Source organism: Kogia breviceps, chromosome 8 (genome assembly GCF_026419965.1).
Source record: "Kogia breviceps isolate mKogBre1 chromosome 8, mKogBre1 haplotype 1, whole genome shotgun sequence".
In the NCBI taxonomy this organism is placed as follows: Eukaryota; Metazoa; Chordata; class Mammalia; order Artiodactyla; family Physeteridae; genus Kogia; species Kogia breviceps.
Genome location: NC_081317.1, coordinates 95,327,980 through 95,355,823, shown reverse-complemented (window position 1 = coordinate 95,355,823; position 27,844 = coordinate 95,327,980). Strand labels below are relative to the sequence as shown.

The window sequence follows — 27,844 nt, the reverse complement described above, 5'->3', positions numbered from 1 at the left end:
GCGCGGGGCGCACGGGCGGGCGAGCAGCTGACAGCATCGTCACGGCGGCGCGAGGGAGCGCGCGCCCCGCCTGCCTGCGGGAGGAGCCCGCATCCTCACAGCCTGCGCTGCCCTGTCCTATGCGAGGCGAGCTCGGAAGAAGCTCTGAGCAGAGTTCTGTTCATCCTCAGGTAACCGATTTCTCTTCCCTTGCTGTGGCTTCGCTGCTTCTTCACTGGGGCACCGACGGCTTTGGCATCCTTGTTTGCCAGCCCCCGAGAAGGGACGCTATCTGGGAGGGCGAGTCAGCAATATAAAGATTGGGGTTGGCGAGGGGGGAAAAAGCTGCATTTCTGTATCCTTGTCAGGGAGGGTGAGCATGTTGGTACACTTTTCTAAAACATGTCCTTAAAAAAAATCTGCATCTTACAAATTATTTGGGATTCCTTCTAAAGCGGGAGTTCGTGTTTTAGAAAATTCTACGGTGCAGGTGTTTCTATTAATGTAGAAGTTGATTTAATGGATTTACGAAAGTCCTGAAAAGATGTGGTCCAAAGTGAGTGAAATGCGAGGCACTTTAGGGACTGCTGTTTTGTTTCAGCGTGTTTTCCTACTAGACCGGAGCCCTTCGCGGGCTTGGCTGAGACTTGGCTAAATATTTTAATTCTCCTTTTAAAGAATGTGTTTCATGACGTTACAAGTGTTTTTTCCTGTTTCGTTGTTGTAAGAACAGAAGATGGGAAAGGCGCCTCATTCCATCTTTAGTTGTAAGATTGTGGTTCCCATTAAGATGACAATGACTGCTGACAGCTCCCGGGGTCGCCTGCAAAGCATTGCTGGCTTCTCGCCATGTGGGAACCTGCCTGAGTCTTCCGTCCTGAAAAATGCTGTTTTTCTCCTTTAAAACTCCTATTCACGTTCTATGGCGGTTTGGGAGACTTTTAAAACTAGAAGCTCTGTGAATCATGTTACATTCATTGAATGGTGAAATACACCGATGTGGTGGAATTGTTTCTTCCCACTGTGCAGTGACACAGCTTGCCTTCCTTAGGAATTTATTCTACATATTTGCCCACGTTGTTTTCTGAATGACCCCCTTACGTGTGAGAAGCCAGTCTTAGCATAGGGGACCTTTTTTGCTTTGAACTAAAAACTTAAAAAATATATATTCTTTTTAAGGAAGATTTTCTAGGTAACAGTAAAAGGCTGGAGCATTTTACATTCCAAAGCAGTCCAAATGCGCTTCTTTTCCAGTGGCATTTGGATTCGAAGAGGTGGAGTGGGAGGGAGAGAAAAGAGGAGGATAAAATTAGAAGAAATTTAACAAATTTGTGGGGGAATACTATTTTTTGGTTGTTGCCTGAAATTGCAAATTGTCAAGAATTCTATCTCTGGAAATACAGGAGATCCTATGGGCTGAGGTAAAGGAAAATCCATAGTTCATTTTATAGAAACAGAAGACACAAAGCAGGGAAGCATTTTCATCCCATTTAACACATGGCATTTAATTTGGTAATAGGGACCATGGTGCCTGGTGAACACAGGAAGGAAGGGGGGAGAGAGGTGATTGTCTCCACCGTCGCACAGAATTGCTGCTCAGTTCTCTGCAAGATGGCAAATATATGTGCACGGTTATTGCAGAAACCTCCAGAATCTTTTCTTGTTACAGCTTTAATAGAGTTGTTCCAAAGAAGAGACTCAGAAAACACCTGAATTGAATTCCAAGCTGTGGAAGTCCCTTTTCAGCTTGTGTCTAGCAAGTTAGCATTCTCAGCAATCAGCAGTGCCATCTCACCATAAGAGCAGAGAAGACTTTATTCATTTCATGCTGTGCATCTCCTAGAAACCACACCTGACTTTATTAGAAATATATTATTTCAGGAGTAAATAGTGTCTCTAATCTCATACCTGCATATCTTACTGAAAAATTAAAACCTTTGAAAAATAACAGGGTTCTTTTTATCAAAAGAGTGTAGCTGTGATAATAAACACATATGTTCATTTTTCTAATTTTGTGGCCATAGTTGATAAATATGAGTATATTGGAAAATAACATTAATTTAGACAAAATCATTATTTTCCCCCAAGATAAAGGCAGTCCATTTTTTCAGTAGAGAATTTCTTTGTTACAAAGAGGAACATTTGCCTGTCTGGGTGAGGAGGTTGCCTGCCAGCTGTTTTAAGTTAAAATGGGCTCAGTGCTGACCTGTAACATTCAGTTCAGATGACCATGGTGCCCCATTCCTGCTTATATGGTGAATCGAGTCTGTCTGTCTTGACGTCTATCATCTGTTTATCATCCAGCTATCAATCATTTATCTGCTTGGTATGGATGTTTATAATGGACAGATGTCGTTTTAAAGGCAGAACTGATTTCTAAGACACTGGTTTTGGTTCTGATATTTCTAGGAAAATAGCTGCTCTTAAAAGGGGAGGTGTTGATTGTCATGTTGTCACAATTGCTAACGTTCTTTTACAAGTAAAATTGACACATGCATGCACATTTAAGGATTAACGTAAAAATTATTTGATTTCAAATTATGTTTTAGTTTTTATTTTTATTATGTGGCTTGCAAGTCTGGCTTCCTTGACCAGGTAAGTACTTTTTAAAGTACTCGGAACAAGTGCCGTCTCATCCTCTCCTCCTTTGCTCTTGTCACTAGCAAATTCAGGAAAGGAAGATTGCTGTAGCTCTCTCCTTAGTGCAGTTTTTTCCCATAAATCAGTACCGTCCAATAGAAATAAAGTGTTTGAGCCACATGCATAATTTAACATGTCTTAGTAGTCACAATAGAAAAATAAACAGGTGAAATTAATTTTAATAATATATTTTCTTTAACCCAGAATATTAAAAAATGACCATTTAAAGATGTAGTCAATACAAAATACTAATATTTTACATTTTTTATGTTAAGTCTTACACTTACAGAGCATCTCAATTCAGATTGGCCATGTTTCCAGAGGTCAATAGCCCATGTAGCTAGAGGCTGTTATATTGGCCAGCACAACTATAGAACTAACAACTAACACAACTAACTAACTATAGTTGTTAGCACAACTAACAACTATGGAACGTTAACCTTTTGACAAAGCAATTTAAAAGCTGAAATATTAAACTGGTTACACACTATATATAAATGATCTCAAATTGCTATAAGACCTGTGTCCTACCCTGCCCTGCGATTGAGTAGTTGTGCAGTCTTGAACCTATTTTTACTACTTTATTAGTAAAACAAAAGGATTGGGTCAAATACTTCCCCTGGTTTTATGAAAAATGACCAGTAGATGTGGATTCAACCTGCAGGCAGACTAGAGATCTACTGTAGCAGAAAAAATGAGAGCAGACTTAGTGGGGGGCATTGCCATTTTGCACCAAGTTTGCTTTGGTCCAGTCCCTGAGTCCCCATGCCTCATTGGAGATCATTCAATTTTCATATTTAAATTACTGGGCAAGTAGCAGCAAACTCATTGTAAAATCAATAGATAACTACTGAGCTAGTATTTAGATCTTTTAATATTATCCTTCACTAGCATGCATATCTTTGTTCGTATCTATCTGTTTCAACACGATTAAATCAAGTTTGGTGAAATGTAATGCTTTATAATTGACTGATCCATGAGTACCGACTTCCTGAAACACAGAAATGAATACCTTAATGAAGAGATGTCAGTTTCTTCACCCAGTCTCTGGATAGCTTGTGTGATCGATGAGTTCTGGGTACCATTCGCATCGCATGGCTTTCTGCCCTGGAAATCATGACAGGACATTTAAAGAGAGCTTTTTTTTTTTTGTATGAAAGGAGTTTATGCACTGTTTTTCTAAAACTAATTAATGTCTGGAAAGTGATGTTTTTCTGAGGAAATAAGAGAACAGAGGTGCACTCCATTAGGCCTCCCTATAGTAATTTGTGTCTTTCTCTGTGTGTCTCTGTCTCTCTGTGTGTCTTTCTCTCTCCCTCATCCCTCTTTACCCCCACATCCCTTAACTTCCAAAGCTGGGCTCCAGAAGAGTCCAGATAGCCATCAGCATTTAGACAGAGAAGGCTTTGCAGGGGTAACTTATGTCCTCTTTACATTCAGAGGTGTTTTACTGGAGCACCTCTGTGACTTCCGAATTTGGAGTTTATCTTCAGATGATGCTGAGCAAAGAGGAAAAATGATCAATATCCAGGACTCTGCATCCAGAGCAAAGTCAGGAGTTCTCTCAGGTCTCTGTTACCTTAAAAATCCAGCTCAAAGGCATTTCCCTTTTGGTATAAACTTGAACTCACCTCCCCAACACCACCACCCAGCTGCCAACCCCCTCCCCCCACCACTTACATATACACCCATAATAGCAGTGGGTTATAGCATTGCCTTCTTGAAATAGTCCCCTGAGATTTAAAGAAAAGTGTTTGTGGAATAGTCCCCTACACTTCAAGAAGAATTGTGCTTCTCTTTTGAGGCCCCTTTGGGCTTCATTGGGTTCTTGACCAGAGTAGTGGGAGGGCATTGCAAAATGTAAAACTGACCTTACTGTTTTTGTAAGGTGTATGTAAGTGTACATCTATGTAAGGTCTGTGTAAGCTCTATGCAAGGAAAAAAGAGCCTGGAAATGTTGAATGATAGAAATGACTGGGTGACCTAGATTTTGAAAAGAATCTAAATTTTCCATGACATGACAACCACATATTTATATAGTTTTGATTATTCCAAGTAGATTTACAGATGGCACTCTGGGCACCTCTTCTTTGTTCTGTCCTTCTTTTAAATGTTAATTTAAATTCCCCTAAATATACCATCAATTTCAAGATGCAGAAATAAATCAGATTGTTGGAGCAACTATTTAAACATAAAGAATGAAAATGTAGATACAGAGAATGTTTAATGATCTCAGAGTAGGGAAGAATTTTCTAAGGATGATACCAAACTGGGATTCTAAAGAGGAAAAGCTTGTTAAATTTGGCTTCACAGAAATTTTAAATTTCTGTCCAGGAAAAAGAAACAATATCAAAGGACAAATGGCAGCTGGGAATAAACATTTTCAACTTATTTAAGATGAGGTCTAATTTCCTTAATACAGTAGGTCTCAGATTTTGAGCATTCAAATCACCTGATGGGGTGGCTAAACCTGAGATTGCTGGGTTCAACCCAAGAGACTCTGATTCAGTGGGGCTCTGGCAGTTGGAGCGTGGTTCCAGGTGAGGGGGACAATGCTGGTCTGCTGAGCACAGCTTGAGAATGACCGCCTTGAAATAGGACAGATACGATCATTGCAAACTAATAAGAAACTGAGCAGAGCACAGGATCATGCAGGTCTCAAAGATACAAATTACTTTTAACATATGAAGAAATGCTCAGTCTCACACAAATTAAAGAAATACAATTTAAACAGTCATGAGCAACAGCCTTCTTGTTACATTGGGGAGGATCCAGATCCAAGAATTGATAATACATGCCCACTGGGCTATGCCACGTGCGAGGAACTAGCGCTGTCACACACCTTTAGGGGCAAATTGGTGGTAATTTTGGAGAGCAACTGGCAATCTCTACCAAATTTAAAATGCACATACACTTTGATCCAGTAGTTCCATTTATAGGAGGTTAGTCTACATGTAGCCTCAAAACTATGATGAGATATTATATGTTTGTTGAGCAAAAAAAGCAGTCAGTGAGAAACTGGTTGATAAATGATGGACCATCTCAGGAGTTCTATGCAGCTGGTAAAAAGCACAGTATGGCTGCATATGTACTAATATGGATCTGCACGAACACTGGATACTACACTTGCATTTGTGTGTGTGTGTTTCTGTCACTAATGAGCTGTCAGTTGATATCTATCCCTCTTTGCCTAGATACCATTTTGTTAACACCTGATACCACTAAACTCATAACACCTACTAAGTTTCAGTACAAACCCTCCTTTCCCATTTGATTTGTGCTCTTGACTATTTCTGGTGATTGAAACAGAGATCATGTTGCATAAGATGCCTCTGTGAGTTAATGTGAAAAAACGAGCCTGATCAAGTTAATGCATTGGAAATGAATATGACATATATATATATATATATACATATGACATATATATATATGACATATGTGTATATATATAAAATGTCATTTCCAAACATGACATATTGGTTTTTTTTTACATTGATTATTATTCTATACTATTTTCATTCTTACATGCACATTCTGAGAATTTTCTCTCATACGATTACCCAGCTCTGCCCTTTAGGACAATTCCAGGTTCCACTGAAGCTGTTCTGTTTCCATTATGGAAACACAAGCCAGGTTTGGGGCACACAGGGATCTTGGTCTACAACCCTGAGATGGCCAGTGTGACCCAAACCTTAATTGCAGGGCTTGTACTAATTAGGAACTGTGAATCTTCAACTCAGCCTTGAAAGGCATGTGAGTCATAAACATTTTTGTATCATCTCATTGCCTTTTCCTAAGACCTGTGAAGACCAGGCAAAATCAGAGCTCCTACTCTGACTACAGTCTCTTGTGGCCTGGCCCTTCACTGGTCAGCCTTATCAGGACACTTTTGCCCCTGGCATTGGGACTATGTTAAAATACTGATTGAAATATCCATGGCGTTAAGTATAACCCATGTTTTCCTACAAGCGGGTCTTATACTAACCACCTGGTATCGTTGCTCAGAGTTCAGCTTTTGATGTGGACCTTTTATAAGGCTTCTCTAACCTTTTGATGAATCAGAAAACATCACAGTCATCCATTATTCGCTGCCTAACATCATTGTTACATTTTTTAAAACAAATACGAGGTGTTCTGGAAATTGCTTGGCAAAATTACGTGTTAGTGTAAAAAAAACTTCCTCCAACATTTCAAAATCCAGAGCTCCTTGTTCAGTTGTTTCTAATTTGGATTGGCCTGAGTGTCTTATTGGTTTTGCTAAACCTGAGTTGAAAAGCAGGTTCTGCCACTTACTAGCTGTGCATCAGTGCACTGTTACTTTAACCACCTAAGTTGTCACTTCCCTTATCTGTGAAATGGAGCTGCTGATTCCCAAATCAGAGACGTTTTAAAGATCAGGCTTGTCTGGGACCTCTCAACACTGGCTAGATGGTCGGGGACTCCTGGGCTGTGTTGGTGGTTGCTATATTACCAGCATCTTAGTGGTTCCTCTCTCTCACCATCTCAGATTTATTCTCCTTTACAACCTGGCATGAAGCCCATTGTCTCATAGTTGCACTTTGCTTCTGGATGGAATTCTGGCCTTTAGTTTTAGCTTTTCCTAATTTACCTAGTATGTACACTCTCCGATTCATCTAAAAACATTGACTTTTTTCTTTACATCTTTGTCTTTAAGACAGACCTACAGGACTCCCTATTTTGTATCTGGTTAAATCCATGTTCCTTGCTTCACGAGCACTCTTTTCCTCTGGTCTTTGACTGAGCTCATCTCCCCTCAGGCAGTCCTGACTCTAACTGAACTCACAGTTTTGAGCATGCAAGAATATTCCTGCTTGATAATTTTGTCACTCTGGTCTTGAGCTATTTATCTATATAATGACTCTGGGGGTCCTGGCCTTGAAGCCTGCTAAGGGCTGGTGGTACTACGGCCTGTCTGATGTTGTCTGTCATTGGATTCTAGACACATGAGGAGCTATAGCCTTTTACAGTGAATTTTGCTGACCTGCCTAGTAACCAGAGAACAGACACAAGTACGTATTCACTGATTAATTGTTCCCAATTCCCGACTGTATGCCCTTGCCTTTTCTCATTCCGTCAGCTTCGGAACTCCTGGATATTCTACACTCACCAAGGTCATTGCCCTCTGGTTTAGTCTTCTCACTCACCTTATGTTCAAATGTCATCCAGGTGACTTCAGTATTTTCCTTCCACCCCTCTTAAGCTCCACACCCACAGTCACAGGGGATCTCATCAGTGCTGGAGGCTCTCCCACTTCCAGAGAGAATCTTCTCTTTGACCATAGCAGACTGATTCTGCAGCATCCTTGCTCAACTTCTCCTTGAGCCTCTCCCAGAACTTACACTTTATTTTGCTAATATATTCAGTTACCTTCCCATTAACATTTAAACATGTTCATGTCTCTATATTTAATCAAAACTGGGTACCACTCAACCACCAATTCACAACCAGTCTCAGGAACTATTTCTAAGCTGTCTGTATCAATGTCTGCATCTCACTATCACTCCTCAACCTATGGCAATCTAGCTTCCACCCAGGGTACTTTTGGAGCTTCTCTTGCTAGTGTCACCAGTGACCTTCATTGCTTCTCAACCAGCAGGTGCTTTCGTGCTCTCACCGTACTTTACGTCTTCCTATCAGTTTACATGGTCAAGCCCTCTTCTTTTTTGAAGTCCCCCCTCTCATTGGCTTCCACAAAATGCCCTTCAGTGCAGTTGCTTTTGTTTCTACTATTTGTTCACTCCTTCTCTTAATTCTTTGCAGATCCACTGCCCTTTCAAACAGTACAATTTGGAGTCTCCTGAGGCTGTCTCTAAGCCCTGTTGTTTTTTTCTCTGTTCTTACAAGCCATCTGATCCATAGGGATTGGCTTCAATCGCTACCTCAGCACAGATGACTCCCACCTGTGCATTCCAACCCCCCAATGCTAGCGCTACCCTGAATGCATTTCCACTTGCCCACTTGACGTGAGCCCTCGACTGTCCCAAAGACACTTGGTGCTCTGTCTGCTGAAAATCAAGCTCATGATTTTCCCCTAAAACCTGGCCTTTGATCTTATCCCATCTCTCCAGTTCCACCAATTGGAAACCTTAGGAGTTTTCCTTGACACTTTATTCTCTCTTACTCCATGTCTAACTCTTTCCTCCAGCAGCCATCACTCATTGCTATTGATGTCACTTTAACTGTTTTCTGTCTTTCCTGATATCACTCTAGTTTAAACTGTCTGTTGTGGGACCTTTTTATTTTATTTTATTCATCCACTTAAAAAAATTTATTGGAGTATAGTTGATTTACAATGTTGTGTTAGTTTCAGGTATACAGCAAAGTGAATCGGTTATACAGATACATATATCCACTCATTTTTTTTTTAGATTCTTTTCCCATATAGGCCATTACAGAATACTGAGTAGAGTTCCCTGTACTATACAGCAGGTTCTTATTAATTATCTATTTAATGTATAGTAGTGTGTGTATGTCAATCCCAATGGGCCCAATTGATTATAATAGACTTCTTGTCCTCTTTATACGGTAAAGCCAGACGCCTTCGATGGCTGTGGGTTGCCCTCTGAAAGCCCATATGATCTTGGCCATGCCTCCCTTCTACTAGCTTCACCTCATATCACTTTCCTCTTGCTGACAGTGATGTTCATGCCACCCTCCTTCGAGTGTTTGGAGGGCTCTGTCTCCACAGGGCCCTCACATGGTCTTGGTCTGGTTTTGTTAATACACTCCTGTAGCAGAGGGCCGTGGACGAGACCTCTCCAGTGGCAGAACTGCCCTGCCATTGACACCGTGGTATGGTCCGCACTAGTCCTCTGTCATTGTAGCCTGGAAGCCACGTCTGAGATCCCGTCCAGCCCACCACCAAAGCAGGGGTTCCTACCGCAGGTACATGCCAGGTAGAGATGAAGCCCAAGGTCTCTGCTCATGTTGCTCTCGCCTGAGGTGCATTGCTTGGCCTGGCCTTCCCAGTTTGTTCATTAGAAGTAAAGTGCAGATTCATTGACACACTGAACAGATTCTCACTGTGCACTTTTTATGGGCCAGGCAGTGTTCAAGCACTGGGGAGACAGCAGTGAAAGAAACAGATAAAACCCCTCATGGAGCGTACAATGTAGTGGAAATAAACACAGTTTTAAAAAGGAAAATTGCAAAGCATGTCAGAAAGGGATATGTGCTATAGAAAAAAAAAAAAAGCAGGAAGTGGCTAAAGACTGCCAGGGTTGAGGCTAGAACTGTAAATTCAGATGAGGTGGTCAGGGAAATTCTCACTGAGAAAGTGACATGTGAACCTAGGTGTGTGGGAGTTAATGGGGGAAGAGTGCTCCAGGTGGAAGGAACAGCCAGTGCAAAGGCCCTGAGGCAGGATTATGGCAGGCATGTCCAAGTAGCAACAAGGAGACAAATGTGGCTGCAATGAAGTGAGCTAGGGGGTGCAAAATAGTAGGAAGTGAGAGTACGGGAAGGGGCAGAGCCCTTCACCTGTTACTCTCAGGGAGATAGGGCAGCCAGTGGGTTTTAAGCACAGGAACGACGTAATCTGGTGTCTGGGTGGGGAGCTGATTGGAGTGGCTCAAGGCCTGAAGCAATGACCACTTAAGAGGCTGTGGCAGTGATCCAAGTAAGAGGTGACAGTTGCTTCAAGAGCGTGAGGCCAGTGGGGAAGATGATTTGTGGCTAAATCTGGGCATGTTTTGAAGATACTGCTGACACACTTTGCTGATGGGATGGACATGATGTACAGGAGAACAAGAGGGGTTCAGGAGGGCTCCAAGGGTTTTGGCCTGGACAGCTGGAGAGAGAATGTGGGTACTGATTGAGATGAAGAAAATTGTAAGCAGTTTAGGGTGATATAGGGGTTTCAGTTTTGCACATATTATATTTAGGATGTCCCCAAGGCATCAGAGTAGAGATGTTCAGGAGGGAGAGAGACATATGACTCTGCAGTTTAAGAAAGAAGCCTGCCCATGGGTATGCAGTTGGACATTGTTGGCACGTGGATGACATCTAAAGACGTGAAACCTGATGACACTGGTGAGAGGGTGATCATAGCTGGGTGGTGGGGAGGAGTAACAAGGATGGAGGTATGAGGTAGTCTTACTGGCTTGTTAATTAGGATTGATGACACTGACCCACCTGCCCTGCCACCACCCTCACCCCAGCTAGACCTCCTGACTGTCTCCTGCCCCTCAGAGTCCTCAAGGAGGTCTTGGCACAGCGTGAGTCAGACCTATCACTTCTCTGCTCAAAATCCTCCATGGCCTCCTGTCCTTCTCACAGTAAAAGCTGCCTCCACACCAACCCCCATCCCCTGCCCATTACTTTGCTGGCCTCATCTACCTTCCTCCCTCCCTCCGTTCTAGAATCCTCCCTGTTCCTAGAACATGTCACGCTAGCATCTGTGTTTACACCTGCTGTTCTTTCTGCCAGGGAAGTTCATCTCCCAGGTATTCAGAATTCACACCACCACTTTTCTCAAATCTTTGCTCCAATAGCAGCTTGCCAGGGAGCCCTTCTCTGGCTTCTGGCCTCCTCTGATGTCCACTGTACAAAATGTAACTGAAAGATACTGCATTGATGTGTTTTGATCAATGCACTCACAGCCATGGAAACCCTTCATTTGAAAGACTTTTAAGATGACAAAATAATGATTTTCAAGTTTGTAATTGTGCAGATAAGAGAGCTTTTAAGGGAAACGTTTGCATTGCTTTTGGTAAAATCATGTATAAAAATGCCTCCACCATTACCTCTCTTTTCAAAATGCTCTCTCCATAGGACAGTTATTTTTCCAAAGCAGGTACTGATCCCTCCCTCATGTTTTAAAATGTCATCTTTCTATTACAGGGATGGAGAAGTGTGCTTATTTTTGGAAAATACCTGCTGTGTGGCATACTACTAACAGCCACCTGCCACCCAGAAAATGGTTATGAATGTAGAACAATTGCTTTTTGTGTAATAGAAAAACACGACTTGCCTTTTAGTTCTGCAACACATATTTTCTTTGCGGCAAGATGACTAGTGAACCATCATGTAGTAGAAAATATTTTCATGGTGGTTCCTCATCTTATAAAGTATTGTAAGGAATTTACTACATCGTAAAGGTCTTATTTCTATATATTAAAAAATAAAATATCCAAATGCATGATATCCAGAAGCTCCTGCCTAATTTTGGCTTCAGCTTCTTTGCTGCAAGAACTGACTGATGAACAATGCAATAAATTCATTCACCTCTGGTTCTGTCTATATAATGTCACCACAGATCCTCATGTAATTTTTTATTTCACTGGACATTGCCAACCTATGAGCGGTTACTCTTACGTAGATTTTTCAAAACTTGATTTTGTTACTTTAAAGAGTTCATTGATCTTTTCTGGTACAATTTTCCTTGGTCAGCTCACAAAAATGTATTTCAACAGCAGATAATCAACATGTGCTAAAGTGTTTCTGATGTGTCCGGCATTGGGTTGGATAAAATAATGTGCTGGTGGGTGAATTCCACGGGGTCCCTGCCTTAATGGCACTGATATTGGAGGGAGAGGGAGAGAGAAAACACAAATAAATAAAGACCAAGAGAGAAAAAACAAATAAATAGATACCGAGAGAAGAATAAGTATCTTATTATTGAAAGAGAATCATTCCAATAAATAATAGATGTGCTGAAGTGCGTTTGAAATATCTCTGCTTTGCTCTGTTTAGTAAATATCTCCCCTGTGAAACTTCTAATATTGGTTCTTTACACCTTCAGTATTGTTTTCTAATTATCTTCATACAGGACTCTGAGAAAGGCATGCATTTTAGTTTGTCATCATGCATTTTGGTGTATTATTTTATATATTATGGCAGAAAAATAACTTTTTCCAATGACTTGTGGCATTTTGCCTTTCAATATTAATAATAAGAAGATTCTAAGCCTTTAAAAAAATCAAGTTTAGTTAAATTTTGTAACATACTGGATTAAGTATAATGTGTTAAACTTTGCTAAAAAAGTGTAGAGATTTGTTCTGCAGTGGTGCAACCCAATAGATAAACAATGTGAGCCACATATGTAATTGTGTATTTTCTAGTAATCACATCTAAAAAAAATACACAACTGAAGTTAATTTAAATCATGTTTTATTTTACCCAATATATATGAAATATCATTTCAACTTGTCATCAATATCAAACTTATGAATGAGATATTTAACATTCTTTTTTACACTAAGTGTTCAAAATCCAGTGCGGGACCTCTCAATTCAGTCTAGCTGAGTTTCAAGTGGCTACAATACTGGACAATGCAGTCCTGTGGGCTTAGTTTTAAACGCAGTGGCTAAGAGTGATGTGTCACAGTACCATTGATACAGTACAAAATTAGGGCCTGGAAGTAGGTGCAAAATTTAATTGGTCTTCTGAAGAAATTAGACTTTTTTAGCCTGGTCAGATTGGATTAGATCCTTATTGCTATTACTGTGTAATGTGGATGACACAGGAGAAGGACTGTCTGCTCTGCCAGTGCTGATAATTGTGCTCACGTTATGAGTGTGGTTTTTTATTCATAGTTTTGTTTTTGCTAAAAATATTTTACTTACGGTCATGTATTTTTATCGTAGTAAAATATACATAACATAAAATTTACCATTTCAGTTGTACGATTCCGGGGCATTGAGTACATTCACATTGTCATACCACCATCCATCTCCAGAACTTTTCAGCTTGCAAAACTGAAACTCTGCACCCATTAAACAATAAATCCCCATTCTCCCCTCCCCCCAGCCCCTGGTAAACCACCATTCTACTTTCAGTCTCTATGAACTTGACTACTCTAGGGGTATTTCATGTAAGTGGAATCATATGTTATTTGTTCTTCTATGACTGGCTTATTTCACTTAGCATAATGTTCTCATGGTTCATCCATGTCGTAGCATGTGCCAGAATTTTCTTCCCTTTTAGGCTGAATAATATTCATTTGTGTATGTATACTATATTTTGTTTATTCATCTGTTGATGGACGTTTAGGTTGCTTTGGCTGTTGTGAATAATGCTGCTAGGAGCACGGGTATATAAATATCTCTTCACTTGTTTCAGTTGTATATCTGTATAACAATTATATATCTGTTTTAACTATTTTGAGTATATACCCACAAGAGGATTGCTGGATCATACGGTAATGCTTTGTTAAAGCTTTCCCACAGTGGATGCACTGGTTTAGATTCCTAGTCGAATTGCACAAGGATTCTAATTTCTCCACATCTTCCCCAACATTGTTATTTTCTGTTTGTGTTTTTGTTTTGATTTTTGATGGTAGCCATTCTGGTGAGTGTGAGGTGATATCTAATTGTGGTTTTGATCTGCTTTTCCCTGATACCTAGTGATGCTAAGCATCTTTTCATGTGCTTATTGGCCATTTGTATATTTTCTTTGGAGAATATCTATTCAAGTTCTTTATCCATTTTTTAATTAGTTTTTCTTTTTACTATTCAGTTGTAAGTGTTCTCTATATATTCTGGATATGAGATTCTTATCAGGTATATGATACACTTTTTCCCATTGTGTAGGTTCTCTTTTAACTTTCCTGACACTGTCCTTTGTTGCACAAAAGTTTCTAATTGTGATTAAGTCCAATTTATCTATTCATAACAAATTGCAAGGGGCGCCAAATAGCCAAAACAATCTTAAAAAAGAACAAAGCTCAGGCTTCATACTTACAGATTTCAAAACTTATTATAAACATACTGTAGACAAAATTGTGTGGTACTGGCATAGGAATAGACATAGAGACCAATGGAATAAATTTAAGAGTCCAGAAATAAGCCTAATTTACATTTACGGTTAATTGAGTTTTGATAAGGGGATCAAGACCATTCAATGGAGAAAGAACTGTCTCTTTATTTTTTTTGTGATATGCGGGCCTCTCACTGTTGTGGCCTCTCCCGTTGCGGAGCACAGGCTCCGGACGCGCAGGCTCAGCGGCCATGGCTCACGGGCCCAGCCCCTCCGCAGCATGTGGGAACTTCCCGGACCGGGGCACGAACCCGTGTCCCCTGCATTGGCAGGCGGATTCTCAACCACTGCGCCACCAGGGAAGCCCTGTCTCTTTAACAAATAGTGCTGGGACACTGGATGTTCACAGGTAAATGAATGAAGTTGGATCCCCTCACACCATATTCAAAAATTAACTCAAAATGGATCAACGGCCTAAATATAAAAACGAAAACAATAAGACTCTTAGAAGAAAATGTAGGGGTACATCTTCATGATGGCAATGTATTCTGAGATATAACGCCAAAAGCATGAGTAACAAACTAGTTCATGATTGTGTGAAGGAATCTTTTTTATTCACTTGCCAATTTTGTAAACTTTCATTTGGCTAAAACTAAAAATCTACCTAACCAAGTATACGTATAGAATCATGTTCCAATAGGTTGACAGTGAAGGAAGGGCCCCAGGCTGCACACAGCAGCACCTTAAGCCATCACCCTTGGCTTTGAACAATTTCTTCTCCTTGCTGGCAGAGTTTGCATCCTCCAGCTGTCTTCATCTTTTGGTGTTTATCTCCCCACATGGCTATCATGCTGCGTTGGGCATTCAGGGTCAAGCTCGGTAACTGATCCTTTGACTAGGACAATACTCTTTTTAATCCACATAGTTTACCTTTTTACTTCTCTTACCCACGTAGAAAAGAAATAAGCAGAAAATGGACCAAACATAGGCTCAGTCTGAACAATGTCACTAAGTGAATTTTATTTGGCTGTTTGGGCTTCTTGGCCGTCATATTTTCCCCTAGTGGAATAGTTTTAGACAGGCATCAGTGAACTATATTTCTGTGCCTAAGCTGTGAGCTTATTTGCCTCTCAGTAATGAAACTCTTAAAGAATAATTTGTTCTACCGATCTTCCATTCCAAGAAATGTTAACAACTTCTCTATTTCATTGTTACAGATATTATGAGTCTTGTGATGAGTGCCTAGGGATTCCCCCCATATATGGGATGGGGTCTCCATTATCTGGGTGCAGATGTGTCACCTGCTTTAGCACCTGCACTAATACTGCTAAGGTGGGTGTCTCCATAACACTATGAAACAAGATTCCTGAAAAAAGGATTCTGCTTCTTTGGAGAAGGATGAGCCATGGATATTTAGCTCTTCTTTATGATCAGGCAGGCATTTCTCACTAATAAATCTCTCATTTTTTATGTTCAGCTAAGAAGGTACATGAAATGGATCCTTAATTAAATTAAGATTCTAAAAATATGTCAAAGTACTCTCTCTTACCTAGAGAATGTATGTTCTGTTAAAAATTGTTAATTTCTTTTTAAGTTATACTTATTTATGTTGTAGTATCAGCAATAGTCCTTATTTTTACTTAAATGACCCATTTGCCTTTTATTAGTAGTAGTTTTAAATATAGGCTCTCAAGTACCAACTTTAAATATGGAATTTGCTTAAAGGTAATAAAGTTTAAGTGTTGTAATGAAGACAAATCTACCTGAGGAGAAAGCATTGTGGAAAACCAAGGCAAAAATTGAGCAGTTAATAGCCTGTATAAACTTCAGGAAATGCAGGTGCCCTTGATCTCAGTCTGTTGATGGGACTTTTTGGCAGGATAGTATACTAAATTGTCTGGCTTTTCCAAAGGCTGACAGCTGAATTCTTGTAATCTATGATTTTTCTCTGGTTTCAACTGGTTTTTTATTTTCCTGCATTTGTCATTGTTTTTTTTTAATTGAAGTATATAGCTGATTTACAATGTTGTGCCAATCTCTGCTGTACAGCAAAGTGACTCAGTTATACACATATATTCTTTTTTTTACTATTCCATTATGCTTTATCCCAGGAGATTGTATATAAGACCCTGTGCTATACAGTAGCACCTTGTTGTTTCAATTATTTGTTTTTTGAAGCAGGCTTAAATCAGGATATAATGCAGATAAAGACGGTGGTTTTACCTGAGATGCTGCTGCTTCTTTCTTCTTCTTTTTTTATTTTTAATCTCATGCACATGAATTTAATGTGTCTTCCAAAGGATACTTGAATAGTCAACTTTCGTGACTCAGGAAATCAAAGTCCATTTTCCCTACAATCCTAGGTGGGCCTAGGATAAGCCTCTGATAATTCTGCACCCAATTACAATGTGGAGGAGGTTTCCCCACACATCCAACGATTCTCCAGACACCAGCTGGGTGTCCTTCCATTTGACTCAATTCTGACACTATCACCCAGAGACAGCATCAGCCTTCAAAGGTTGAGGGCTCACCTACAAGACTGCTCCCTGCCTCAGATGCCAATTGCCAAGTCCAGGTTGTTACCAACTAGCTGTAAATCAGAGGTTCCTGCTAGCCCCTCGTTAGGTTCGATTAATCTCCTAGAGTGGCTCACAGAACTCAGGAAAACATTTTACTGACTAGATTACTGGTTTATGATAAAAGAATACAACTCAGGAACAGCCAGATGAAAGAGATGTATAGGGAAGGTATGGGGAAAGGGCACAGAGCTTCCATGCCCTCTCTAGGTGCACCATTCTCCCCATGGCTCCATGTGTTCACCAACCTGGAAGGTCCCCTAATCCTGTCCTTTTGAGTTTTTGTGGAGGCTTCATTACACAGGTATGATTGATTAAATCATTGGCCATTGGCTACTGATTCAACCACCAGGCTCTCTCTTCCCCTTCTCCTCCCAGGAGGTGGGAGGTGGGGCTGAAAGTTGGTTAGTTATCCTGGCAACCAAACCCTAGTCTTTAAGTACTTTCCCAAAGTCACCTTATTAACCTCAACCCAGGCGATGGAAAGGGGCTTGCTGTGAATAACAAGACACTCATATTATACCTTTATTGTTCTGAAGTGTTTTTAGGAGCAAAGGACAAGAGGCCGAATACTATAACAAAAGATGCTTCCACTGCTCTTACCACTCATGAAATTCCAAGAGTTTGGGGAGCTGTGAGCCAGGAACCATAGACAAAGACCAAATATATATGAGAAATATATTTTGGTCGTCTGAATGACCAAATGTATACTTCTTATAAATCAAAATATTGCACCTCTAACCTGATTTTCAGTATTTAAAATGTCTCATTTTGAATCTTTATTATAAAACACACATTTTTATATTTTATGATGCTTTGGGATGGATAGTTTACTGCCTTTCCTTGATACTTTCCCTCATTTGTCTGTTTATGTATACGCTTTTTAGAAGTGTAAGAGACTGTAGAGACAGTATAGTGCAAACAAGTTCAAGAAAAGGAAAATAGAAGGGCATATGTAAAGTCATTCCAGACAGCCTTCCTATATAGGGGCTAGGCTGTTGGTGAACAGATATGCGCATCAAGAGAACGCACTCTAGCTGCCTTTCCCAGCCAATATGATTCTTCTTTAAATCAGTGGGCTACAAGAGACCAACAGACATATGGTGAAGCCAACCATATGAAAGAGAAGGAACACAATGAAGAAATGAAACCAGAGGTATCTCAGATAAGCACAGCAGCAACAAATCTCAATTAGCATTCTTATTGAAATTCTGCATCATATCACCTTTCCTGAGATAACAAAGTGCTTCTGTGAAAAAGAAAAATATATGGCCCCACAATCCCACTACTGGACATATACCCTGAGAAAACCATAATTCAAAAAGAGTTGTGTACCAAAATATTCATTGCTGCTCTATTTACGATAGCCAGGACATGGAAGCAACCTAAGTGTCCATCAACAGATGAATGGATAAAGAAGATGTGGCACATATATACAATGGAATATTACTCAGCCATAAAAAGAAATGAAACTGAGTTATTTGTAATGAGGTGGATAGACCTGGAGTCTGTCATACAGAGTGAAGTAAGTCAGAAGGAGAAAAAACAAATACTGTATGCTAACACATATATATGGAATCTAAGAAAAAAAAAATGTCATGAAGAGACTAGGGGTAGGATGGGAATAAAACACAGACCTACTAGAGCATGGGCTTGAGGATATGGGGAGGGGGAAGGGTAAGCTGGGACAAAGTGAGAGAGTGGCATGGACATATATACACTACCAAATGTAAAATAGATAGCTAGTGGGAAGCAGCTGCATAGCACAGGGAGATCAGCTAGGTGCTTTGTGACCACCTAGAGGGGTGGGATAGGGAGGGTGGGAGGGAGGGAGACGCATGAGGGAAGAGATATGGGAACATATGTATATGTATAACTGATTCACCTTGTTGTAAAGCAGAAACTAACAGACCATTGTAAAACAGTTATACTCCAATAAAGATGTTAAAATAAAAAAGAAAAATATCAGAGTATGAGAAAGTTTATTGACAGCATAAGGAAAAGATTTTGAGAAATCAAGAACATGTATACTTGGTCCATCCTGTAATACAAGTTTCAGAAAGAGGAAAAAGATATAGGGATTGGGATGATGTAATTTCAAAAAGAAAAAGAAAAATTTCCCAAGCTGCAGAAAGGGTTAGGTTTTTAACCATCTACTTCACTCCCCCGCCCCCCCAAAAAAACCACCATAGTTAAAAAGCAGTTCTAGATATATCCTAGTGAAATGTCATGACTCCCAGAATAAAGAGAATATCCTAACCCTGCCAAAGAGAAGAGAAAAATACAACTTTGCTACAAAGGAAAGAATATTGTACTGGCTTTGCATTTCATGTCAGTAACCATGGATGATAAAATTAAATAATTTTTTAAATCTGAAGAAAAAAGAATTTGAACTTAGTTTGACTGCAGAATTCTATCAATCAAGTGAGGACATGAGCTCAGAAATTTTAACATCATCTAAAAGAATTTATCAGTAATGTTTGTACCAAAGCGTAAAATGGGTCCAAGGAAGGTGATATACTGAAATACAAAAGTTGTATTACTTAAGCAAAAAACAAACAAAAAAGCTAGAAAAAGACCCCAGTGTTGCTGACACAGAAAATTATGCAATCAGCAAAGTTAATGAAAATGACCTTTCCCTTTCAGTGGGTCCAGTCCTGTCTACTTCTGCAATGAAAAATCTTTACAAAGTCCTTTTAATGCTGTTTATTGATAGGGTTTAGAAACAACCTGCAGAAGAACCACAGAAGACAATTTAAATTTTGAAACAAATTACAAAATATTATATCTGGAAAACATAAATACTGATATGTACTTTAAAAACAGTATACCTAACAAAATTAGGCAATGGAGGAAGGTATAGTGCTAATTTCATAGAGAGAGATGTTCCAAAGTCAGTAAGTCAAGACATTAAGATCTATTATTCAAGCAATGAATGCATCATTTAAAATTTAACCGTGAACACCAGGAAACAACTGAGTTTCCATTCTTTTTAACAGTGGTTATTTCTGGAAAGAGAGACTAGGGCGGCCTAAGGAAGGCGTCTGGGTATGGATAAAGGAGTATTTTACAATTTTGTTTATTCTTCTTTTAACCAAGTACCATGCATTATATCATTTTTTAAAAAATTTATTTCTTTTTAAAGTTTTTAAGCTGAACAGCAGGGTTGGTCTGGGAAGGTTTAATCGGGGCTTCTCTGCCATCACCTACCCTTCCTTCTCTCCCTGAAGACCAACCTGCTGTGTGTGCATCCTGAATCCCAGTGGCTCCTGTTTTTTTCCAGATTTGCTCCATCAGATATCCATCGGCAGACCCATACAGATACTCTTTCCCACCCATCTAACCCTTACCTTAACCTTTGCCAATTGTCCCTTCTCCTTTCCTTAATCTCCAAATTTCCTTAAAGAGAAATCTACACTTGTCTTTGTAGCCATCTCATCTCGTCACTCTCATACCCATTGCAGGATGACTTGTACTCTCCAACACCACTTAACTGAAACTTTGCCAGTCTTCCTTTTATTTCTGTGAGGCTGAGCCACACTGACTCCATTTTGTCAGCTCCATCTTAGTTCTGCAATCCTACCCCTTCTCTTCTCTGCATGATTGAGCTTTTGCCTAACTCACAAAGAATACATCCAAGCCAGATAAGCTTCCTATCAACTTTTACCCTTGCCTTCATCTGATGAAAACTGGAAGAGTGCCTTTGCTGGCACAGATGTTCATGAGACCCCTGCTGGGGAGGAAAAAATCCCAGTTCCTGACAGGTACAGACGTGCTTCTCACTTGGTGGTCAGATTCTATATTTCACTTTGGCCCCTTTAAATTCCCCTGTACCCTTTTCAGCAGGGGGGAAGTGCAGCTATGAATGCTTCTGGATTGCTGTCTGCCTGATCCAACCTGTATGTAAGTTCACTTCAATAAACTTCATAATTCTACTTTATGGAGTTGCCTGCTTCATTTTTCAGTCTCGAAGTTCCTTCTCAGTTTGGGGAATATTATTCAATATCCCTATCTTTGAACAACTTCCTACTAAAAATCAAAGCCTTACTTTCCAGGTCTATCATACTTGAACTCTAACAATATTATTCCTTTTACTGGGGTCTGAGAATGAATCCTATTAGATTTCCCAGTTTTTAAATTTTTTTTAAAAATTGTGATTTTATTTCCATGATAATTTTAGAAGAATAAAATCATTCAGAATAATCTATATAACCTTACCTTATAACAGTGTAGTGTTAACACCTTTGTTACCACCACCCATGTGAAAATATGCACATTTCTAGCACCCAGCAGGCTGCCTAACACATCTCAACTGTCAGATTCAACCAGGTTGTTGCATGTATTATTCTTTGTATTGTTCTTTGCGTTGCTTTTTCTTATGGTATGAATAAATTAATTCAATGTATTGCTTTTTATAGTATGAATATTCCATTCTTTGCTTATCATTTCTACTGTGAAGATGTGTGTTGTTTCCATCATCTGGTATTAAGAATAAAGCTGAGCCTGTTAATGTTTAGCACGTTATTTCTCCCACCGAATCAGTTTCAGAATCAGTAGACAGTGTCATCACATACAGTGGACTGCTGCCCTATACAATGTCTTTTTTAAAACTACAGCTTTATTGAGATATAATTCACCCAATTAAAGTATACCCTTTCGTAGTTTTTAGTATATTCACAGGGTCGTGCAGTCATTACCACAGTCAGTTTTAGAACGTTTCATCACTCAAAAGGAAACTCTGTCCAGTCACTTCCCATTTCTCCCCAATGCCCATGTCACCCCAACCCTAGGCAATCACAAATATCCTTTCTCTGTCTATAAATCTGCAATTCTGCATGTTTCATATGAATAGAATCATACAATATGTGTGGTCTTTTGTTACTGGCTTCTTTCATTTAGCATCATATTTTCAAGGCTCATCCATGCTATAGCACCTATCAGTACTTCGTATCTATTTATTCTTGAATAATATTTCATTGTATGGATCTACCACATTTTACTTATCCCTTCATTAGTTGGTGAACATTTGGATTTTTTTCCACTTTTTGGCTATTATGAATAATGTTGCTATGAATATGCACATAAAATTTTTTGTGTGGCTGTGTTTTCATTTCCCATGGGTATAGAATTATGGAAAACACTGGGTCTTATGGTAATTCTGTTTAAGCTTTTTTTTTTTTTTTTTTGTGGTACACGGGCCTCTCACTGTTGTGACCTTTCCCATTGCGAAGCACAGGCTCCGGAAGCACAGGCTCAGTGGCCATGGCTCACGGGCCTAGCTGCTCCGCGGCATGTGGGATCTTCCTGGACCGGGGCACGAACCCGTGTCCCCTGAATCGTCAGGCGGACTCGCAACCACTGCGCCACCAGGGAAGCCCTGTTTAAGCTTTTGAGGAAGTGATAGAATGTTTTCCAAAGCAGCTATACCACTTTACATTGAAACCAGCAATGCACAGGGGTTCCAAATTCTCTACAACATTGCCAACATTTGTTATTTTCTATTTTTGTTTTTTTTAATTTGTGATTTTTGTTAAAGTCTTCCAAGTGGCTGTGAAGTGGTATTTCATTGTGGTTTGATTTGCATTTCCCTAATAATTAGTAATAGTAATGTTGAATATCTTTTCAAGTGCTTATTTTCCATTGGTATAGCTTCTTTAGAGAAATGTCTATTCGAGTGCTTTGTTCATTTTTAGTTTTTTGGGTTTTCCTTGCTGTTATTGAATAGCAGGAGTTTATTATATGTTATGGAATTAATCACTTGTCAGATATATTATTTGTAGAAATTTTCTCCCTTTCTCTGGGTTGCCTATTACTTTCTTGAAATCAAATTTACCTATTTTTAATCTTGTTCATGCTTTTGATATCACATCTAAGAAACCACTGCCAAATCAAAGATCACAAATTTATGCCTATATTTTCTTTTAAGAGTTTTATAGTTTTTGGTCTTACATTTAGGTCTTTGATCCATTTTGAGTTAATTATTGTATATGGTATAAGGGAGGGATCCAATTTCATTCCTTTGTATGTGAATATCAGTTGTCCAGCATCATTTGTTGAAAAGGCTATTCTTTCTCTATTGAGTTTTCTTGACATCCTTGTCAAAAAGAAGTTGACTGTAAAAGTAAGAGTTTATTTCTCGACTCTGAAGTTTTTCATTCATATATTTGTCTATCCTGTGCCAATATCACACTGTCTTGATTTTTGTAGCTTTATAGTGAGTTTGAAATCATGAAGTATGTGTTCTCCAACTTTGCTCTTTATTTCTTTCAGTCAACATAGGTTTGACTATTCTGGGTCTCTTGAATTTTCCTGTGAATATTGGGATCAGCTTGTCAATTTCTGTAAGGTAGTCAGTTGGGATTTTCTTAGGGATTGCATTGAATGTGTAGGTGATTCAGGGACTATTGCTATCTTAACAAAATTAAGTCCTCTGATACATAAACATGGGTGTCTTTCCACTAATGTAGGTCTTCAGTTTCTTTCAACAATATTTTGTAACTTTCAGAGTATACATTTTGTACTTCTTTGTTAAGGTTATTCCTAAGTATCTTATTCTTTTTCATGATATTATAAATGGAATTAGTTTCTTAATTTTAGATTGTTCATTGCAAGTGTGTAGAAATACAATTAATTTTTAAATGGGTATTGTATTCTGAAAACTTGTTGAACTATTTTATTAGTTCTAATAGTTTTTAGTGGAGTCCCTAAGATATTCTGTCTACAAAGTCATGCCACCTGCAATATAGTTTTGTTTCATTCTTTTCCAATCTGGATGGCTTTTATTTTATTTTCTTGCCTAATTCTCCTGGTTAAAACCCCCAGTAAATTGTTGAATAGAAGATGTAAGAGTGGAAACTCTTTTTCCTGATCCTAGGGAGAAAGCATTCAATCTTTTACCATTAAGTATTGTGTTAGTTTGGTATTTTTCATTATATGCCCATTATCTGGTTGAGGAAGTTCCCTTTTATTGCTGGTTTAAGTGTTTTTGTTTTAACATAATGGAGTGCTGAATTTTGTCAATTGTTTGTATCTACTGAGGTATCATGGTTTTTGTCTTTTATTGATATGGTATGTTATGTTATATACAAGTTATATATATATATGTATATATATGAAACCAACTTTGCATTGCTGGCATAAATTCTACTTGGTTATGTTGTTAATCCTTCTGTATATTGATGGATTCAATTTGCTAGTATTTTGTTGATTTTTATATCTATATTCATAAGAGAAATGGGTCTGTAGTTTTCTCATGACATCTCTGTCTGGTATTGGTATCAGGGTAATATTGGATTCAGAAAGATTAAGAAGTGTTTTCTCCTATTAAGTTTTTTGGAAGACTGTGAAGAATTGGTATTAATTCTTCTTTAAAAGTTTGCTGGAATTCACCAGTGAAGCCATCTAGACCTGGGCATTTTCTTTTTAGATAGTTTTTTGATTACTATCCAATTAAAGTTCTATTCAGATTTTTGATTTCTTTTTGTGTCAGCTTGAGTAGTTTCCATCTGTTTCATCTGAGGAATTTAACTTGTTGGCTTACAGTTGGTCATGCCCTTGTAATCTTTATTTCTGCAAGATCAGTAATGTTTCCTCTTTCATTCCTGATTTTAATAATTTGAGTCTTACTGTTTTGTTTGTTCAGTCTAGTGCAAAAATTAATTTTGTTGATATTTTAAAAAAACAGATTTTGGTTCTATTAATTTTTTCTGTTGGTTTTCTCTTCTTTATTACTTTCTACTGTAATCTTATCTTTCATTTTTCTTCCTGTGGGTTCAGTTTGTTCTTTTTTTAAAAAAAATTGTAACCATTTAAAACATCAAAGTATAGTTAATTTACAATGTCATGTTAGTTTCAGGTGTCCAGCAAAGAGAATCAGTTATACATACATACATATATATTTATGTATATATATATATATATATATATATATATATATATACACATATAGATGCTTCTTCAGTTTTTTGAAAGATTAGGGATTCCAAAGTGTGCACAAGAACAGCTGAGTATTTAACTGAGAAGATTTGCAGGCAAATGTACATGGTGAACTCAGAAAGAAATCAGGAGATGAGATGCCACAATCCTGGGCTTTGATCTGATCTGTCTGCCAGTAGACATTAGCTGCACATACCCATTTCCTTCCATGGCTAATTATATTTAATTTTTACTGGTCTCTGAAAATGACTTTGAGCACTGCCTTTTATTACTGTCCCTTGGTTACTCTAAGATTAGAAAAGTGAAAGTCAGCAGAATGTTGCCTGGAGAAAATGGGTTCCATGCTTTATATTACCGTATTACGTGTCTACTTTGTTTTAAAAATGTTGACTGTTTCTTGATTCTCTACTTTTTTGCATGTCATACGTCCTTTCTTACCAAAGAAGGAACAGGATGAAAGATGTTTGATAATATGTATGTCAGGAAACGGGTGATGTTTGTGATGAAGGGAAACCCCATTCTACTCCATTTTAATGACCATTAATAGTGGTTTATATCACTATCTTAGTAACACTTGACTTCTTATAATTCTTAAAAATAGAGCACCCATAATCATTTTAAATTTGATTAATAAAAGGACCCTCCAAGCTTCTTAGTTAACTGTCAACTCCTACTGCTAAATGAGAGTCCACACCATGGCCTGAGTAGTGCCCAGGCCCCTGTGACCAGCTCTCTGTCCAGCAACTTGTGGTACAGCAGCCTGTGGGACAGAGATACTGCAGTTTGCATCCTTGCCTCACCTCTCACTGGATGTGTGAAGTCAGGGACATTACATTCCCCTATTCCTTCTGTGTTTTCTCATTTCACAACAGGGATAATGACACCAGTTCTGCAGGCTGGTGAGTTAATGTAAACACTGAGTAAAAATTGCATTCTCCTTGCCTTTAACCTCCTCCTTGTACTTTTAAAAAATTACATATTATGACCAGTGTATTGGGTATTCACAGTACTTCAGGTTAAATAGTAAAGATCTGCTGTGATTGTGATTGTGTGTGTGTGTGTGTGTGTGTGTGTGTGTGTGTGTGTTGGGGCTTGGTTAATTTCCATCTCCCCATTACCTTTCCTGGATTCTGCTTCCCTTGGACTGACTTGGCATCTTTTCCCTGGGCACAGGGTGATGTGAGAGCAAAGCTGCTCAGAACCATGGTCCAATAAGGAGAAATAGACTGGCTCCAGTTAGCCACTCAGTAGATCAACAGCCCTATTAAAAACCGGGGATTAGCTATACTTATTGGATTTAGAATTACAGAATTATAAAATGAAATTTGAATTGTTCTTGTGTTGGGAAAATGAAAGCAAACTGTACCATTTCAATTTTGTTTTAAGCTATCAAGAGAGGGTAAAGCAACCTTTTCCTAGATTTTTCTTTTACTAATTTTCTCAAACATCTGGTTCCTTTGCTAGGTGCTTCTTAGTTGATCATTGGAGCCCTCAAGCAACATGCCAGAGCAGAGCAACGATTACCGGGTGGCCGTGTTCGGCGCAGGTGGTGTTGGCAAGAGCTCTCTGGTCTTGCGGTTTGTGAAAGGTACATTCCGGGAGAGCTACATCCCCACTGTGGAAGACACCTACCGGCAGGTCATCAGCTGTGACAAGAGCATCTGCACCCTGCAGATCACGGACACCACGGGCAGCCACCAGTTCCCTGCCATGCAGCGGCTGTCCATCTCCAAAGGGCATGCCTTCATTCTGGTCTACTCCATCACCAGCCGGCAGTCCTTGGAGGAGCTCAAACCCATCTATGAACAAATCTGTGAGATCAAAGGGGATGTGGAGAGCATCCCCATCATGCTGGTGGGGAACAAGTGTGACGAGAGCCCGAACCGCGAGGTGGAGAGCAGCGAGGCCGAGGCGCTGGCCCGCAAGTGGAAGTGCGCCTTCATGGAGACCTCAGCTAAGCTCAACCACAACGTGAAGGAGCTCTTCCAGGAGCTGCTCAACCTGGAGAAGCGCAGGACCGTGAGCCTCCAGATCGACGGGAAAAAGAGCAAGCAGCAGAAGAGGAAAGAAAAGCTCAAGGGCAAGTGCGTGATCATGTGAACTCCCTCCCGTGGGAGCAGGAATTGTGTGTCTCCCTCTCCTCCCCTCCCCCTCCACATGAAACCCACAGTCGTCAGGGTAGCATGTCAGATGCCCACGTGTTAAATATTGCATTTTGACCGAGATGTGCGCTGTTGTCCTCAGAGGGCATTTTACACCACCACCAATAAGCACCCCCTCTCCAGAATCAGGGAATCTGACAAATGCTTAAAATGAAAACTAACATGCTCAGCATCGCAGGGAACCGAGTGGGGTGCCAGCCATTTCTGGAGGCATCGTTTGCCATCAGGAGGCGTGAGGGCTTGTGCCCTCGGAAGCAGCGTGTGCCAATAGGGGGAAATACCATCTGCGTGCATGTGAGAGCATGGTAACCCAGAGCTGCAGGCACCACCCCCAAACCAGGCATCCCCTCTGCTCAGAAGCCAGTGACAACCCTTGGGGAGGGGAGAGGTGGGAAGAGGTGAGAAGACCAGGCCAAAGTTGTTCGGTTCCATGGTTCTTTTACTGAATTAAAAATAACACAGCCTCTCTACCCACCAGAGGACGTTCATTGTCAGTTCCCAGCTGACCTGTGAGCCTTGCCACTCTGAGGGGAGGTCCTCACCTCACTAAGTCTAGTTATTAGCAGATATCATTTTAGCCTTTTAGGGTATTTCTTTTCACATACAATGATGAATTCTCTAAGAGTGTGCCGCTCTGTCAGAAATTCTTCTATTTCCGTTTAAAATGTTTGCGTAAGGATATTGTGACAGTACTAAAACATTGCAATAACGCTCCTGTGTGTTATATTTTGAGAGTTTTAGAAATGTGACGTTTCCTTCCTTTGACCCATGAGGGATATAACTCTTCCAGCCCTCAGATTTTAAATAAAAGCAATTAAAGTAGCTATTTTTTAG

At 39.5% G+C, this 27,844-nt stretch overlaps 1 protein-coding gene across 1 annotated transcript; it reads left to right on the top strand.

Annotated features, from left to right (window-relative positions):
* DIRAS2 (DIRAS family GTPase 2) lies at positions 1 to 27,844 on the top strand. Its single transcript, XM_067039802.1, has 2 exons — positions 1 to 170; positions 26,313 to 27,844. The coding sequence occupies exon 2, from the start codon at positions 26,349 to 26,351 to the stop codon at positions 26,946 to 26,948; it is 600 nt and encodes a 199-aa protein (XP_066895903.1). The 5' UTR covers positions 1 to 170; positions 26,313 to 26,348; the 3' UTR covers positions 26,949 to 27,844.

Coding starts and splice junctions, on each gene's coding strand:
- DIRAS2 (XM_067039802.1), top strand. CDS start 26,349: ATGCCAGAGCAGAGCAACGATTACCGGGTGGCCGTGTTCGGCGCAGGT.